Source organism: Setaria italica, chromosome V (assembly GCF_000263155.2).
Source record: "Setaria italica strain Yugu1 chromosome V, Setaria_italica_v2.0, whole genome shotgun sequence".
NCBI classification, from domain to species: Eukaryota; Viridiplantae; Streptophyta; class Magnoliopsida; order Poales; family Poaceae; genus Setaria; species Setaria italica.
In genome coordinates this window covers 43421101-43439520 of record NC_028454.1, presented here as the reverse complement: position 1 = coordinate 43439520, position 18420 = coordinate 43421101, and the positions used below count along the sequence as shown (strand labels likewise).

Here is an 18420-nt window from a genome sequence, read left to right as displayed (position 1 = left end):
GTTCTCGATGCTTTTGCATCAAGAGCTGTAGAAATCCATGACAACCTTCTGCACACAACTGCACCTCAGTATGTGAAATTTTTCCACCATGTTTCTTAACTGTTAATTATTATATTAGCCAGTTTCCATGCATTGATACTTGTCAGTTGTCACAGTTGATTAAAATGCATTTTGTTTTTGTCCCTAGTTTTACAGTTGAGTCCTTAATTAATTGGTTGAACTCTTAATTAATTGGTTAAGAGTTCAAGAAATATAAAGTTTGATACGCATTGGCATACCTGTTGTACTTACAGTAGTAATAGATGGACTGCTCATGTCATAACCATGCTCAAACTCCATGTGATCCTCAAGGTTCTTTAACTGTATGGAAAAAAACAAAATTAGAATACTCTGAGCTTTTTGCACACAACTTAAAGGAGTGCAGAAAGACACGTACAGCCCAAGCATCCTGTTCACCACATAGTATGCGTTCCATGTCCTCCTCAGTAAACATTTTGAGGGTTTTAAGGGCAAAAACCTGCAAGTGGTAGACCTAAATCAGTACTTGTTGTCTACTGAAGGAGAGAGGAGTTCATTTATCTCTATTCCATGGGAAACATACCTCGTTAATTCCAGATTTGAAAGCCTCTATCTGCTTGTCAATCCCACTTTTCAGTGTTGCATCGACAACCAAAGATACATATTCCTCTAAACTGTCAAGTGTGAACCTCCAGGAACAAGTTCATATTCAGGACTTCCAGGAAGAGTGAAGTAAGGCACAAATCCTCCAGTTTCATGTCTTTGTAGGACAACAGCAGTAGGGCTAGATGTTCTTGACGATGTTTCCATACATTTCTTCCTGTTGACAAGTGCTTGAAATAAACTATATTAAAGTCTTGCCCAGCTCAGGATCAAATTCTATTAAAGTCTTCCTGTTGATCAAACTCTATTAAAGTTCATATCGAGCTCCTAAAACAAATAGCACCGTGATCAGAACAATGGAGATGGAAAATGAGGGTCGTAGTCTCGTAGAAGAGGGAAGGGTCATGGGTGATTGCTTAAAGAATTACCTGCTCAAGCACGATCTTGTAATATGCGTTAGAAAGTGGAATGTCCAGGACTGCTCTCACAACAACATGCCCAAGAAGCTTGAATTTATAAATTGCCACTTTAAGATCATCAATATCTTGTAGAGTTCCTTCAGCAAATTTGTTTATCAGTTCATCCATCAACAGTTGATACGAAAAACGGTTCAGCCCTTCAAGAACTTTCAGCATGAAAAAGAGATTGTACGATGGATCGGACCCATCCAGATCATCACTAGGAAGTTTGCCAAGAAGCATGGCACTGAAAAACGGGTCCTTCAACCATGTGTGCTGAAGGTTTTCTTGCACGTGGGAATGGGAGAGCTGAGTATTATACGAACTCTGAGAAGAGATTTCCTTGCCTCACCACTCACCAGTCGAGGAAGACTCCAGGTCAAAGCAAAGGCAACTTTCTTTCATGTTGTTCTTTGTTTTCGACAGGTGATGAGAGTTATTTTCTTATGATACTATATAATCAATTGAATGCTTTACACCCTCCTTGGTAAAGGTCTCGAGGAAAAACTGTTGGGATTTTTCCAGGAGGGTCATTGAAATCTTCAGTATTTGGTATATGATGTGGCGATTTTTCAGGGCCAATAAACAAGTAAGAAAGCTAATATACAAGAGGGCAAGAGATAAACATGAACACCATGCATGGTGAAAAGGAAGCATATTTCAAAGGTCAAAATCTTGAGAGATTAATACGTTTGATATAGTTGCTATCATGGGGGTTTCCTGTGTGCGTGAAGCATATTTCAAAGGTCAAAATCTTGAGAGATCGGTGGTGCACAGCTCCTGTGCGCGTGAGGCTATAAAGCCGGATGTAATCGTTGTGTTCTGTGTTCCAAGCCTTTGAGGTGAATAGAACAGCTAAGATACAGGCCGTGCGGGCGGCCGCGGGGTTCGTCGCCAAAAATTACATCTACTGTTCATCGTCTTCTACCTTTGTTCGGCGAGAGAGAGAGCGATCCTCGGGCTAGAGTTCCAACAGATAGACCGGATCGAGACGACGAACGAATTAAAGATCTTGTATTAGAAGAGAAGGCACCGCATGATGTACTGTAGTATACTCCTATGTTGGCGTAGTGGTGCCGCCCACGTCGCTGCAACTGTCTCTCTCACCGTGTATGATGCAGCAGCAGAGAAGCATGGATCCCCACCAACAACTTACCTAGCTTCCTGCTGCGACTCGGTCTCCATCAAGTCTCAACCAACTGCTTGCTCCCATCGATCGGTCTCTTTCGTGCGTCGTGGTGGACTCGCGCGCTATCGACGCAGGGCGGCGGCGTTGACGACGACGAGGGGGGCCTCGCCGCCGGCGAGCAGAACCAACAGCAGCAGGCGATGGAGATCGGGTGGCCAACGGACGTCCGTCACGTAGCGCACGTGACGTTCGACCGATTACACGGGTTCCGCGGCGTGCCGGAGGAGCTGCAGCGCGAGGTGGAGGGGCGACCGCCGAGCGCGAGCACGACGGTGCTCGGCGTGTCGACGGAGTCGATGCAGTGCTCCTACGACGGCAGGGGGAACAGCGTCCTCACCATCCTCCTCCACCTGCAGCGCCGCCTCTACGACCAGAGGGCGGCCTCGCCGCGGAGGGCATCTTCAGGATCACCGCCGACGGAGCCCAGGAGCAGCGCGCGAGGGACCAGCTCAACAACTCCGGCGTCGTTCCGGACGGCGTCGACGTGCATTGCCTGGCAGGGCTGGTTAAGGTATATATCCTTATTAATAATAATCATCAAGCTAGCTAGCTAGGTCCATATACGTAGCATCAAGATCCATTTATCTTGCGTGCAAGTTACTTATTTTCCACTTACATCTTTGATCAGCAACTAGGCATCGTGTTCTAGCTTGGATTACTACTTAATGAGACAATATCAAGAATTCAGATTTGCTAGGATAAACACAGCCTTCCAAGTTCCACAAATTTACTACTCGTGCAATTACTCCTGAATTTTGAATTCACTTGACCATCACAGTTGAGTTGTTCACTTCTATCATAGTGTAATCAGTCCCTCATCTCAGAGGAAGGGTAAGAGCATCTATTAGTAAGAAGTGTGAGGTTGAGAGGGTTCATATTTTCCCCATATATACACATGTTAGTGTAGGAAATTATTTCTAAAACTAACCATGGCAGGTCAAAATTTTGTGGAACTTCCATTCTCGGGAGCACTGATCCGGAGGAGTATATTTTGTGGGAGGAGCAAATGGAGGAATTGTTATCATTAGAGAAGATTTCCAAAAGGTTTAGAAGTAAAGCGAGCTACTATGGAGTTTCATGACTATATTTGTAGTTGGTGGCAGCATCTCTTTGTTAGAAACATCTCTTTGTTAGAAATTTTGTTACATCTTGGGAAAAATTAAAGATGCGTATGCGATCTGAGTTTGTTCCACCATATTTTGAGAAAAAGCTATTGTATCATTTGGAGAACATTAAGCAAGGGAGCAAATCTGTCCAAAGCTACTATTTTGAGCTAAGTTTAGCAGTAAGGTGTGCAGTGAATTTAAAGCAATGGCGTACTTCAACGGAGGACTGAATTCTGAGATTATTGATGCATTTAACTGCAAATATTTTAGTAGCATGCATGATCTTGTGCGCTTGTGCTATTAAGGAGGAGGAAAGAATGCAGCAATCAAGGCAGCATGCTCTTGCAGCTCCATTGTTTGACCAAGGCGTGCAACTTCAGCGAAAAGAAAGAGCCCAGAAACAGATGTAAAACACATGCTGCATTTTAATCTAGAATTAACAATGAGATTTAAAAGTAGGAAGAAAACCAATTTGCTGCAAACAGAAGGGGAAGACGAGTAGCACTTCGGAAAAAAAATACCCAAAAGAAAATTGTCTGAGCCCAAGTTCGAACTGGGACCTTAAGTGTGTGAGACTAACGTGATAACCAACTACAAACAATATATTTAAAAGGTACATGGGTCAGCTTCTCTCTCCCTCTGCTGCATACTGCTGGGCCTCAGAAAACACGCCAGTCCAAAGAGGCAGCATCCAACCAAGTTGTTGGCAACCAAAATTGGCACATTTTCGCGTCAACACAAGTATCTAGGGTGTCTTGTCAGATTACATGCGATTCAAATAAAGGAGTCGGAACCAATTACAAATGTGAGTGGCAAAAGTAGAACACAAATGTGCCAACCTTTGATTTTATTTTATTTCCCAACTCATCGTAAGGGGCTTTACACCTGAGCCATCATAGTTACTTACACTATGGAACATATTAATATGTTTATAGAAGAGATACTTTTTGTGACCTATTCACTTAGCTGGTTCATCGGAAAAGAATTTCACATTCTTTGAACCTTCAGCAAGAACTTCAAGATACCTTGGGACCGGTGGCATTTCAACATCTAACAAACCTTCCAGAATTTTGACAACTTCCCCCATTGTTGGTCTGGAACTTTCACTGTCTTGAACACACCAGCAAGCAACCTTGCATGCCCTTTCTAGCTCTACGCCCACAGCATTGAAAATCTCAGAACCAAACAATGTCTGTACTTGTCCTTCAAGAAGCTTCTTCGCAACCAACACAGGAAAAAATGTTCCCATGCTTGTCTCCGTGTGCTCCAGATTCCTCTTTCCTGATATGATCTCAAAAAGCATCATTCCGTAGCTGAAGACATCTGCCTTTGTCGTGATGGCTTCACCACTTATCCATTCTGGTGCAAGATATCCTACTGTGCCTCTCATAGACGTCAAAACTCTGCTAAAATTCCGACCTAGTAATTTTGCCAACCCAAAGTCTGCCACTTTTGGAACAAATGAATCATCCAACAATATATTTTCTGGCTTGATATCACAGTGTATGATGCAATCCCGACATTCCTCATGCAGATAAGCCAAACCCTTGGCAATCCCTGCAGCAATTTGATATCTTATTTTCCAACTCAAAGTGGTAGAGCTACTACCAAACAAGTGTTTATCAAGTGAACCACTGGGCATATACTCATAGACAAGCAATCTCATTGGTCCTTTAGAACAAAATCCAAGCAGTCGAATTAAGTTCATGTGATGAATATTTCCTATGGTGCTCACCTCTGCCCTGAATTGCTTGTCCCCCTGATGAAAGCCCTCTAGCTTTTTTACCGCTACTATAGTTGCATTTGGTAGAACCCCTTTGAACACAGATCCGAAAGACCCTGCACCCAATCTCTCTGAGAAGTTTCTTGTGATGAATTGCAAATCCCTGTATTTGAAACTGATCAAAGACCCATCACCATGATTTATACCACTTATGGGTCTTCGTCTTTTATGAGAAAAATATAATATGGTCACTCCAAAACTTAGAACAATAAGCCCACTAATGATGATCGCAGTGGTCCGCCATTTCTTAGTTCCCGAGTTGGGTAGTTCTGATGCACCTAATCTAATAGAGATACTATACATCGACCCACCAATATTATCTTGCAGATTCATCAAATGATTGTACCAAACCCAACAACTACCATCGTAAGAGTAAGCAATGCATGAGCAATTGTTCAAGCAAGTTAGCTCACAGGCACGAACGTCAGCTGCATCTATGCTGCGTGCATCATCTGGCAACTTCACACTATTGATCACATAGAATCTATCTTGCTTCGTCTTCATTGAGCCATTGTTCCCACATTTCAGTGGGACGTTTCTCCTACAGCCTGCTGTATGATCACCCAGTTTCCAATTTTCTGGGTACTTTTCAGTGAAGCCCTTGAGGCAGCTGCATGATGATGCAGCATTCTCACTACACTTGCTGTTTTCCCCACACACTCCATAGACGATGCACTTAGCTTTTGGTTGCGTGAAAAAAGGAGTCCATGCCTGTGTTACATTTGTCCATACAAGAGTTTGGAACAAACCTGACACATCGACAATACCCCTAGTGAATGTTTGTGCATCATTCTTAACAGTGTATGTGAAGTATGTCTCCACATCATTGTCAACAAACTGGAATGTATATCCTGAGTTCGGATATGAATTGGAAGGTGACAATTCCGGCACACCAGTGTATGCGTTGCCACTCCAATTGCCACTTTCCCAGTACACTATTGAGTTATTCCATTGGAGAATGTATTGGGGTGAGCCATTAGAATCCAACTGAATGGAGAACAGTCCCAGTGCTGGGTCACCACGGTCTTTCCAGGAGACCAGTCGTTTTATCACACCAGTTTTCTTGTTGCGGCTGAGCTTGTTTCCTGGGAGCCATGTGTCTGTGAAATCATCGAAACTTTGCCACAGCACAGTTGAGTTATTGGAATCATGTTTGACTACAAGATTCCCAGAGTTGTTTAGCACAGCCATTGTGGAACTGGTAGCTATGTGGTTCCTAATATTGGTAGACCACATTGGAGATTTAGAATGGTTAGCTAAAAGAGCAAGATTTCCATCATCTGAGATGATTAGGTTTGACAAGACTGGATCATAGACTGGTTTCCCTCTGTTAGCCACCCACACTATAGTTTGAGTTGGAATTTTGTTGTACCAAATGCCTATGTACCACTTGTCATTTGATCCTCCTACAAGAGCTAGGAAAGAAAAATTAAGGTCAGATAACAAAACTGACGATGCCGCATGTATTCTACTAATTCTGAAATCATCATGAAAAGTTTTGTTGATATTTCCAATACTGATAGATTTGGAAACAATGTATTCAAACTTGTGACCTTGAAATCATCGGACCATTAGGATCTCATTGTAGGGTGATCTCTTAGTGGTGGTGTTAGTATTTATCTACTCATAATGGCACCCTTTTAGAGTTATAGTTGCACTCATTGATATGATGGCTGCGCAAATGGTTAAATGAATATTGGCTGAATAATGCATACTTCTGTGTGCATTATATTTTCATGTTTTGAGTCATACTTTTAATCTTTTTTTCAATAATATAGTGCTTTTTTTCATGTTTTAAGTCATACTTTTAATCTTTTTTTCAATAATATAGTGCAAATGCAGTAGATCTGTTCGTTGTAGTTTTAACAAGAATATTGTAGAATCAAATATAAATTATGATTAAAATCGTACTCATTTTGTCTTGGATCATATTTTTTGTTAAGATTCTACCTAGTATGGGATTGCTCTTCTCAATCTAGGATCATGATTTGTTCAGCTTATTCGACTCCAATCAAAGATTCTGATAACATTGGTCCGAAGTGAGATTCTATAGTACAGTGTGTGTGTGTGTGTGTGTGTGTCACTTTCACAGCTCTCTCCACTGATAACCTTTTGGATTTTTTGCTCCCTACAGTTTTGGATCTTGTTCATTTGCATAGCTATATATCACAACAGATTTGTGATTGGTAAAAGAGCTCACCTGCAGGCTGAAAGAATCCTAGTGCAAAGTTGCCGTCCTGAGATATCAGCTTCTGGTTCCCGGAGAGCTTCTGGTTTGCGGTGAGGGTATCAGAGGCTTGAGATGGATGTTGGAGAGAAAGCAGCAGAAGTAAGTATAGGGCGCATGAAGGAAGAGAGGTCGCCATTCACAAAATTCAAGGAAGAGAGGCTTTGGTTTTTTAGGTGGGAAAGAACTTGTTATGAACCCACAAACACACTGGCTGTTTATATGCGCCGCACCTACTCATGTTAGTCGTAGCATTAATCTGACTTCATGCGTATTTGTTGTTGTTTTTCGTTGGAAGTACAGTGCTGTGTCGCCTTCTCGTGTTGAAGGCTTGAAGCCGTTGTTTGTCTGGCTTGAGTTTTCTAGATTCATCTTTGAACGGCCTCTGATGTCTCCACCGCCGTCCAGTTTCAGTCATATTATTCTATTTGTCAGTTAATTCTGGCCAGTGATCATTACGAACGGGACTTGCAGTATGTCTTCACTCTAAGGGGGTGTTTGTTCTTTAACACCTCCTAAAATTCCTATCACATCGAATGTTTAGATACAAATTAGGAGTATTAAACATAGACTCACTACAAAACTAATTGCACAGATGGAGACTAATTTGCGAGACGAATCTATTAAGTCTAATTAGTTCATGATTTGACAATGTGATGCTACAGTAAACATGTGCTAATGATGGATTAATTAGGCTTAATAGATTAGTCTCGTGAATTAGCCTCCATCTGTATAATTAGTTTTATAATTAGCTCATATTTAGTCCTCCTAATTAATCTTCGAATATTCGATGTGACTAAAGATCCAAACGCACCCTAACCGTTGAATCGGTAAAGGGAAAATAGGGCCAGAAAGACGATCAAAGGACAAGTAGTGGTGTCAGAAATTTCTGTGGATGACTTGTCGTGGCCAGACTGTGCATTCAACGGTCAGGCAGCCACAATGGGCAATTACGGGTTTGTCCTCCGTTTACTGCTTCTGTCATTGGCTTGCTCCGCACCAAATTCCACTGGTCTGGTGGTCTGGACGTCGGATTTTCTTCACTTATCTTTCCATCTGCTTTCCGTTCTAGAATTATTAGTGCCAGTCATATGAATCTTCTTCCCATCTGGTCTAGTAGTGGTGCTTGGCGGGCGCCAGATGCTTCAGGGAGTTGATGCCTAGCGTCCTTTCTCAGATGAGCTGACCTTCAGCATTTTTTTGGTTTCTTTCCTGTCTTGTTATTTTGGGCCTTGGTCCATCTTTGTTTGGTCAAACTATGCTTCTCTTCTTTGTTACTATATGGAACGGCAGAACTCCTGCCTGTTTCCCTTTCAAAAAAAAAGTCAGCTGTTTTAGTTTCTTTTTACATGGTTCAGTGGTTACACGTCTACTTTTTAATCCTACCTAAAATTCATCTACGAGGTTAGAGGCCTCCTTGGTATGCGAGTTTTCTCAATTCTCAAACCAGCTACGAAAAATGAAACGTTGCAAGTGTCTAGCTCCCTAATCCTATAAACAGGAGATCATTGTTCATATGGGTTATCTGGATGCATCATAGGAGAAATGCATGAATCTTAGAGGTGAATGTTCTAAGTGAGAGGAGATAAAAAAGAAGCGATGCATTGGAATGGAACTTTGAAAATCGAGATTAAACAGAAAATACATTCTTTCAAAATATGGAGAGGATCAACAATCCTATGATACCCGTGCAATGTTTTCTGTGGATCGAATTCGAAGCAGCAAGCGCCAGCCCATGAAGCCCACACTGATAGTTAGCCCAGTAGGACAGAAGCAACACAGCCCATCAAAAAATCGGACGCTCCAGGACCCCACCCACCTGTCGTCTCTCCCCGTCGCTTGCGCCTTGCGGGCTCCACGGCTCCGACTCCGGCGCACCACTGCGGCTGTCCGCCTGACCGTGCCACCGCTGAAATCTCCCCTCCCTCCCGGTCGACCCGTCCCGACTCCTGGCCCCGCGTTTCCCTCGGCCCCCGCGTCCGACGGTCGTCGGCCTGCCCCTCCTGGCCTCTCCTTCGCCGCAGGCGCTGCATCGGTTCTTCATGGCTGCATCGTTCCTTGCGAACCATCAGCAATTCAACATCGTCGTGCCGTGTCTCCTGGGTAACAGGATAAGTCACCCTAGCCTTTGAAATCTGTGATACGAAGCGCTCGAATATAATGTGTGATAGTGTCTGATTGTGATGTGTTTGCTAGGGATTACTGTCTGGGATATGTAGGATAAATCTCGCAATGTGGGATCTGTCGTAACCTTTCTTTTGGTAGCTGCTGTCAAGTTTTATCTGTTCTGTTACGATTGTTAATCGATGAGTTCAAACTTATATTTAAACGCACATTTATGCTCTTCTGTTTAAAGCATTTGTATTTAGCCGGTTAGTTTTCAGCTCGGGATGTGTTTGAATCCTGGCTTTGCCACTGCAACCCAAGCTGCAGAACTGGCATTACATTGGAATTTTTTGGGGCGAGAAATTTGGACGAAGATTTCATTGAGCTAGCAGCATCCAACCCGTGTCTACTGTACAGGATGCCATGTCAGATTACATGCAGTTCAAGAAAAACTGTAAACTGGTTGGTAGTTGTAGGTAGTGGGTAATGTATGGTTTTTGGACTCTGTTTTCCTTATAAACTGGGTCAATTCTCTTCTTAGCAATACACGCCGCACGCCAGACACAATGGCCCAAATCTTTCGGGGAAAAAACATTGTAAACGAGGTGGAACCAATTTGAGCATTTTAAAAGTAGAGGGACAAAGGTGATCTGGTGGCACAAGTAGAAAAACCGAATGAGCCAGCCTTTGATTTATTTTGTTTCCCAAATCATTGTCAGGACTCCGGATGGGTTCACTTAAGGGGGCTTCACACTGCACTCGTCAAAATTACAGTATAGGATCACACTCATATGTATTTAGAAAACATATTTTTCCTAAACTATTCACTTAGCTGCTTCATAGGAAAAGAATTTCGCATTCTCTGAACCTTCACAGAGAACTTCAAGATACCTTGGAACCGGTGGCATTCCAACATCTATCACCCCTTCCAGAATTTTTACAATTTCCCCCATTGTTGGTCTGGAACTTTCATTACCTTGAACGCACCAGCAAGCAACCTTGCATGCTCTTTCTAGCTCTCTTTCATTTACACCATTGATCAATCCTTCGCCCAACAGTGCCTGCACTTCTCCTTCAAGAAGCTTCCTTGCAACCAACATGGGAAAAAATGTTTCCATGGTTGTCTCCTTATGCTCCAGATTCCTCCTTCCAGAAATGATCTCAAAAAGCATCATTCCGTAGCTGAAGACATCTGCCTTTGTCGTGATGGCTTCACCACTTATCCATTCTGGTGCAAGATATCCTACTGTGCCTCTCATAGATGTCAAAACTCTGCTAAAATTCCGACCTAGTAATTTTGCCAATCCAAAGTCTGCCACTTTTGGAACAAATGAATCATCCAACAATATATTTTCTGGCTTGATATCACAGTGTATGATGCAATCCCGACATTCCTCATGCAGATAAGCCAAACCCTTGGCAATCCCTGCAGCAATTTGATACCTTATTTTCCAACTCAAAGTGGTAGAGCTACTACCAAACAAGTGTTTATCAAGTGAACCATTGGGCATATACTCATAGACAAGCAATCTCTTCGCTCCTTCAGAACAAAATCCAAGCAGGCGAATCAAGTTAATGTGATGAATATTTCCTAACGTGCTCACCTCTGCCCTGAATTGCTTCTCCCCCTGATGAAAGCCCTCAAGTTTTTTGACTGCCACTGCTGTGGTGTCTGATACAACCCCTTTGAATACAGAGCCGAAAGACCCTGCACCCAACACCTCTGAGAAATTTCTTGTCAGGAGTTGCAAATTACTGTATTTGAAACTGATCAAAGACCCGTTATCATGATTTAAACCATTAATTATTGCTCTTCTTCTATGGAGAAAATATAAAATGGCCACTCCAAAACTTAGAACAGTAAATCCACCGATGATGATCCCAATAAGCCACAACTTTTTATTTCCCGAGTTGGATAGTTCTGATGCAGCCACTCTAATAAAGATACTATCACTTGATGTATCAATATTATCTTGAAGATTCATCAAATGGTTGTACCAAACCAAGCAAGTGCCATTATGAGAGTAAGCCAAGCAAGAGCAGTTGTTCAGGCAAATCAACTCGCAGTCATGAACATTGGTTGCATCGGTGATGTGTGCATTATCTGGCAACTTCACACTATCAATAGTGTAGAATCTATCATGCTTTGCCTTCATTGAGCCATTGTTGGCACACTGTAGCGGTATGTTTCTCCTACAGCCTGCTGTCTGGTCATCTAGTTTCCAGTTGTTTGGGTGATTCTCGCTGAAGCCCTTGAGGCAACTGCATGGTGAAGCAGCATTCTCTCTGCACTTGCTGTATTCCCCACACACACCATAAACACTGCACTTAGCTTTTGGTTTCGTGAAAGAGTTTGCCCATGCTTGCTGTGCCTCTGCCCAAACCAAAGTCTGAAACAGGCCTGACACATCAATAATAGTTCTTGTAAATATTAATGCATCATTCTTAATATTGTACGTGAAATATGCCTCTTCATCATTGTCAACAAACTGGAACAAAAACCTTGAGCTGGGATAGGGATTGACAGGTGACATCTCTGGCACACCACTGAATCCATTGTTAGTCCAATTGCCAGTAGTCCAGTACACTTCCGAGCTATTCCATTGGAGAATATATTGCTTTGAACCATTAGGATCCAACTGAATGGAGAACAACCCTGGTGCTGGGTCACCTCGGTCTTTCCAAGATATCATCCGTTTGATCACACCGGTTTTTTTGTTGCGGCTGAGCTTGTTTCCTGGGAGCCATGTGTCTGTGAAATCATCAAAACTTTGCCATAACACAGCAGAGGCATTAGACTCATGTCTGACTAAAAGGTTGCCATTGCCGAGGAGCACAGCAACTGTTGAACTAGCAGCTGTGTTGTTCTTAATATTGGTAGACCAGAGGGGGGATTTAGAGTGGTTAGCCAGGAGAATGAAGTTACCATCATCTGAGATTGTTAGGCTTGATGAGACTGGATCAGAGACTGGTTTCTCTCTGTTCGCCACCCACACTATAGTCTGTTCTGGGATTTTATTATACCAGATGCCTATGTACCACCTGCCATTGGATCCTTCAGCCACAAATGCAGTATAGGAGAACTGTCAGATCATAATTCATCAACCAATGATGCTACGAAAAAATTAACTCCTTGCATTCTAATTCAGAGATCACCATGGAAGGTTTACTGTCTTTTCTAGTATTTATAAGATTGGAACTTGAACATGAAATTCTATGTTGTGTGTAAATCACTTTACTGATTCTCTACTGATCTATATTATGTGTACAAATCACTTTAGTGCTTCTCTAATCTCTACTGATTGCTTTCTGGGAAAAAGAATCCCTTCGAAAACTTCACAGTTAGTTCATCTGTATGTCTAACATATGTGTGTTTTCATTTAAGACTCACCTGCAGGCTGAAAGAATCCCAGTGCAAAATTGCCATCCCGAGAGATCAGCTTCTGGTTCCCGGAGAGCTGCTGGTTCGAAGTGAGGGTATCGGAGGCATGCAATGGAGACTGTTGGAGAGAAATTAGAAGTAAAAGTAAGGATATGGTGCATGAAGAAAGCCAGGTAGCCATACAAGAAATCAAAGGGAAAAAAGGATGGTCTTCAGTTTCCAGGTGAGAAAAGGCTACTTGCTATGAACTCATAGTTCAGCAGCACATTGGATGATTGGATGTTTATATGTGAAGCTCCTCATGTTAATCATAGCATTAATCTGACTTTTGTACGCATTCCTGTCCTCTTCCTCTCTAGTTAAATCCATGCTGTGACGCTCTCCTGATGTTGAAGCCGTTAGTAAGAAAAGGCCCTTTTGTTGGATGTACATTTCAGTCAACAATGCTATATTCTGAACAAGGTCAGCTTTCAGTAATAATTCTGGTTATATCAATTAAGGTTTATGCTATCCAGGCTGACTTGTATTGTGTCTTTATTCTCCAGCTCTGAGAATCGTTGAGTTGGTAAAGAAGCTGCGAATTATGGTGCCGGTAAGGCTTTAATAAACATTAAGAGCATAGTGTGTCGCTGAATCTCCACTCCATGACAAGGGATGGTGGTACCCCCAAGTCCCAAGATGATTTGATGACCAACGTTCAGGCAGCAGCTCGGCCACTTGACGGGTTCGCTGCGACTGCGAGCCTGCGAGGTTCAAAGTCAACAAGTCACAACTGCAATTTGTTGACTCATCTGGTTTTTGGTCATCGCGACTTCCCCTATTGGGTTTGATTCTCGTTCCGTCTATGTTCTGGAATTAGCGCAAATTAGTCATATGAAGTTGTGAACCTTTGACACCTAGATGGATTTTTGTCGAAATTTGGAGCAGACAGGTCGACAGTCATATGAACCTTTGACACCACTGTTTGCTTCTCTGCTCCATCATTAGGTAATCCGTAATCGCATCTGCCATTCAGCAAACTTGTCTGTTTGCTCTGGCCATCCTATGTCAATTTTCCTTCAGAAGTTTAGTGCTTTTCGTATCAGCCTCTGCCGCCCAAATAGATTGATTTTGTGTCCTCCATGGATATCAGATGTTGATTTGCCTTTTTTTCGAATAAATATTTATTTGCCTTTAGACATTGTCTGTTTTCAAAAGGATCTGCTAGGCCGACCGGTTTCAGGTGCCAAAGGAACCGCTCTGCGCATTTTGCACCTCTAATGGGCCTCTCGTTCCCTACAAGTTGGCCTTCTTCATTTTGTGAGAGATCCGTGGGCTTCGGTACGAGACCAGTGGGCCATATGGTTCTCTTCAGGCGACCTGGACTCGTAAGAATATCCCCTCATCCTCTAAAAAAAAAGAATATCCCCTCATCCTCTAAAAAAAAAGAATATCCCCTTTAGCTACGAAACACGAGAGCCTTACAACCACACGTGCAGGTAGTTGGACTTGAATCATTTCCGTTAGCTACGAAACACGAGCACCTTACCCACTAGTCACGTTCTATCACGCTGTTGTCCAAGGCCCGTACGCTGCCATAACGCCAATTGCGCATACTAGTGCTCTTGAAGCGTACTCATGTGAGTGTGATTAGAAGCACTACCGATCACATGTGATTCGGCCGTACACCTGCAGTCGTGTCTTCTTAAACGAACCACAGTTGAGTTAGGTCTCACTCCTACATACGACGGTACGACACAGTCGGCAGAGAAAAAGATCGCACCTGAGTAGTACATGACACTGTCACGCTGCCGTAGGACGCACTGGCGCAGTGTGGACAGGGGTTGTGATTTTTTTAACCGCGTGAGCCGCAGAGAAAGAGCAAAAGAATCCCGCATGATTGGGGCCAAGAAAGTTAAAACTAGCGCGGGGCCCGTTGGCACCTCAAGTTTGACGATGGCCACGGCGACGGCGAGGTTGGCCGGCCGGAGACGACGACGACGACGAGAAGAGAACAAAGACGACCGCGAGTCACGGGCTCACGGTTCTGTTCTGTTGTCTCAGGTAGCCGCCCCGGCCCCCGGGGGCTCGCGTCGCGGTCGCGCTCCCCGCCCGGCATTGATGGGCGCCCACATCCCACATGCCCTCCGTCCCGCTGCGCTGTGCCGCACTGAACTCTCCGTTGCCGCCAGGCACCGGTCGCGGCAGCCCACCACGCCACCAGGGGGCAGGGGCGCTGTGCGAGCGGCGACGAGCGCGACACCAGCGAACCCGGCGGGAGTTCGTTCGGTGGTGGCGCATCGCCGTTGGCTCGTTAATGCCCGCGTCCTGCCTGCAAAGCCGCCGGTACAGAGGCCGGCGCGCCCCCACTCGCGTTAATGACGGCCCATCCCATCGAGCTCGTCGTTTGCTACAGGAACGCATGGTGCCGGTCCTGATCCTACTGTCCGGTACACGTACCGTGCTACGATGTGAACCAGCTGTGATTTTCCACCTGGCCGCGGCCCGATGGATCGCGCTGCACATGGAGGATTTCATTAGCTTCACACCGTGAAGCGTCAAAGCATGTGGAGACGTAGGATGGTGGCGTGCGCGGGCGCGCGGCGTGCCGACGGGGCCGGGGCTACTCCTCCGCCCCCGTACGATGGCCGCATTTAAGCCCCCCGGCCGCGGTCGCTTGCCGTCGCCCTTCTCCCCACAGCAGCGTCGCGGCGACGCCATGTACGTGACCAGAGACCACCGGTCGGGCGAGGGCCGTCTCTTTTTCATTCCCTCTCGCTTTCTCCACCCCCGTCCCCGCGTCGCATTCGAGTGCCCGCTCATTAGCCGCCACCTACTACTAGTTGCTTGGCGCTGAGACTCTGATCCCTTTCCGTTTCTGTTCGGTATTCTCGGTTGTCCCTTCGACCTTGGAGGCTGCAGCAATGGCGGCTCCCCGTGGAAGGTCGGCTCCGGCATGTGTTCTTCTTCCCCTCCTCCTCGGCTTCGTGCTTCTGCTGCAGGGAGCTCCGTCGCAAGCCGGCGACACCGTCGCCGCCGGCCGGCCGCTGTCCGGCGGGGACAGCCTGGTGTCCAAGCGTGGCAAGTTCAGGCTCGGCTTCTTCCAGCCAGGTACTACCTTTTGCTATGGCTTTTTGCTCCCAGCTGCATCCGTACAACTGCGGATTTTTGCTGTCTTTTTTGGCGTGAAGCTCAGCTTTGATACTCTTCTCTGTATCTATATCTAAACAAATTTGTTGTTTTTTATTGAAGTGAAAATTTCTGTCGGTACGTGCAACACACACTGAACGAAAAATAAGCTAATGATCACCCTTTTTATTTGCTCATTACATATGATCGAGTACTACATAACTCTTAGGTACTAGATGCAACTTCAAAATCCAAATACTTCCCCGAGCATGTCAGTCAGTTTAAGCCATATACAAGAGCACAATTAACTGGAGCAGGACTGTTTTTTTTTTTGTTTTGCTTTCAGTGGGTAACTTGGTATTTGTCTTGATAAGAACTTGTATTGTTTTTCTTGATAATAAACAAATATACATGTAGGCCTAGATACTAACATTTGAACTATGAAATAAACAACGAATCAAGAAAGCAACACGGGGAAAATCCATGGCAGAAAGGCACGTTTCTTCCGTCCAGTGTTATGATAAGATTCACCATGGAAACGCCTCACTTAGTCACTGGTCACTGCTAACTTTTTTCCGAACCTGAAGTCACATCCAGCCGATTGTCACGTATCAGGAAAGAAGAGCAAGGTAGGCAAAGAGTGACCAACAGCTAGCGTGAAGACCTGCTAATCAACTGATGAAAGCATCTTCTTTTCTGGAATCGCACCTGGCCGTGTTCATATTTTAATGTTCTTCCCGATCATGCGGATTTAGTACTTGACCTTTTCAAAGTCTTTTTTTGGCGCAAAGTGACCCACGCGCTCTTTGCTCCGAGAAAATCGGCCTCAACCAAAATTGACAACTACTCCTGATGGACAAGTGTGATGATGAATTTAAATTTTTTTTAAAAAAAAAAACGGTGCATGGATCATCATGTAATTGACTCTTCTTCTGTGCGCAACAGACAACTCGTCAGATCATTGGTACCTGGGCATCTGGTACAACCAAATCTCGTTGCACACCACGGTGTGGGTGGCGAACCGGGAGGCGGCGATCACCGACCCGGCGTCCTCCCAGCTTTCCATCGCGAGCGACGGCAACATGGTCATCCTGGATCACCGGAGGTCCACCGTCTGGTCAACCAACGTGACCGGCGTCGTCGCCTCCAACTCCACTACGGTGGGCGTCATCCTCGACACCGGCAACCTCGTGCTGGCGGACGCGTCCAACACCTCCGCCGTGCGGTGGCAGAGCTTCGACCACTTCGGCGACACGTGGCTCCCCGGCGGGAAGCTCGGCCGGAACAAGCGAACCGGCGAGGTCACGCAACTCGTCGCGTGGAAGGGCTACAACGACCCGTCGCCGAGCCCGTTCTCGCTCGAGCTCGACCCTGGCGGCTCCAGCCAGTACCTGCTCAAATGGAACGGCGGCGAGCAGTACTGGAGCAGCGGCAACTGGACGGGCCACGCGTTCACCGCCGTGCCGGAGATGACGCCCACCGACGCGTCGCCGCTGTCCAAGTACACCTTCGGCTACGTCGACGGCGCCGACGAGAGCTACTTCGTCTACGACGTCACCGACGAGTCCGTGGTCACGCGGTTCCTCTTCGACGTCACGGGGCAGATCAAGTTCCTGACGTGGGTGGAGGCCGCCAAGGAGTGGATGCTCTTCTGGTCGGAGCCCAAGAAGCAGTGTGACGTCTACGCCGTCTGCGGGCCCTTCGGCGTCTGCACCGAGAACGCCCTGCCGTCCTGCAGCTGCCCCCGGGGATTCAGCCAGCGGCGGCCCGGCGAGTGGCTGCAGAACGACCACACCGCCGGCTGCGCCAGGAACGCCGGCCTCGCATGCAGCGATCGAGACGGGCAGCACCAGAAGAACAGCAAGAACGACGACGACAGGTTCTACACGATGGACGACGCGAGGCTGCCGAGCAGCGCGCGGAGCGCGGCGGCGGCGAGTGCTCGTGACTGCGAGCTCGCGTGCCTCGGCAACTGCTCCTGCACCGCGTACTCTTACACTGGCGGCGGCGGCTGCTCGCTGTGGTACGGGGACCTCATCAACCTCCAAGACACGACGGCCAGCGGTGGCGGCAGCAGCATCTCGATCCGTCTGGCGGCGTCCGAGTTCTCAGGCACCGGGAACGCCAGGAAGCTGGTCATCGGGCTCGCCGCCGCGGGGTCCGTCGCCGCGGTCGCCGCCATCGTTCTGGCCACAATCCTCATCCTGAGAAGCAGAAGGATCAAGTCGCTGAGGAGAGTCGAAGGATCCCTCATGGCGTTCACGTACCGCGACTTGCAATTCGTGACCAAGAACTTCACCGAGAAGCTCGGCGGCGGCGCGTTCGGGTCGGTGTTCAAAGGTTCTCTGCCTGACGCGACGCCCGTCGCGGTCAAGAAGCTTGAAGGCGTTCGGCAGGGGGATGAAGCGGTGACGTCGCGCCGTAATCTCAACATGTACTC

At 46.0% G+C, this 18420-nt stretch overlaps 4 protein-coding genes and 1 long non-coding RNA gene across 5 annotated transcripts in view; 3 read left to right on the top strand and 2 right to left on the bottom strand.

Moving 5' to 3' along the window:
• The first annotated feature begins 1796 nt into the window (after positions 1 to 1796).
• On the top strand, positions 1797 to 3544 carry LOC105914462 (rho GTPase-activating protein 2-like). The gene is made up of 2 exons (XM_012846182.2): positions 1797 to 2779; positions 3205 to 3544. Exons 1-2 carry the CDS (start codon positions 2409 to 2411, stop codon positions 3347 to 3349), a joined length of 516 nt encoding a protein of 171 aa, XP_012701636.2. The 5' UTR covers positions 1797 to 2408; the 3' UTR covers positions 3350 to 3544.
• Positions 3545 to 4204: 660 nt separating this feature from the next.
• LOC101764223 (G-type lectin S-receptor-like serine/threonine-protein kinase At2g19130) lies at positions 4205 to 7545 on the bottom strand. Its single transcript, XM_022826525.1, has 2 exons — positions 7358 to 7545; positions 4205 to 6572 (listed from the first exon to the last, which is right to left on the bottom strand). Exons 1-2 carry the CDS (start codon positions 7521 to 7523, stop codon positions 4333 to 4335), a joined length of 2406 nt encoding a protein of 801 aa, XP_022682260.1. The 5' UTR covers positions 7524 to 7545; the 3' UTR covers positions 4205 to 4332.
• Positions 7546 to 9950: 2405 nt separating this feature from the next.
• LOC101783797 (G-type lectin S-receptor-like serine/threonine-protein kinase At2g19130) lies at positions 9951 to 13053 on the bottom strand. Its single transcript, XM_012845756.2, has 2 exons — positions 12884 to 13053; positions 9951 to 12553 (listed from the first exon to the last, which is right to left on the bottom strand). The coding sequence occupies exons 1-2, from the start codon at positions 13051 to 13053 to the stop codon at positions 10315 to 10317; spliced, it is 2409 nt and encodes an 802-aa protein (XP_012701210.2). The 3' UTR covers positions 9951 to 10314.
• On the top strand, positions 12531 to 13956 carry LOC111257410. The gene is made up of 3 exons (XR_002677899.1): positions 12531 to 13095; positions 13232 to 13334; positions 13418 to 13956. It is a non-coding gene; the product is annotated as an uncharacterized LOC111257410 (long non-coding RNA).
• Positions 13957 to 15421: 1465 nt separating this feature from the next.
• LOC101783140 (G-type lectin S-receptor-like serine/threonine-protein kinase At2g19130) overlaps positions 15422 to 18420 on the top strand; it is a 4098-nt gene continuing 1099 nt past the window's right edge. The window contains exons 1-2 of the mRNA XM_004970798.2: positions 15422 to 15962; positions 16926 to 18378. Coding sequence (XP_004970855.1) covers positions 15776 to 15962; positions 16926 to 18378 — 1640 coding nt within the window. The 5' untranslated portion in view covers positions 15422 to 15775. The remainder of the gene's footprint in view (positions 15963 to 16925; positions 18379 to 18420) is intronic.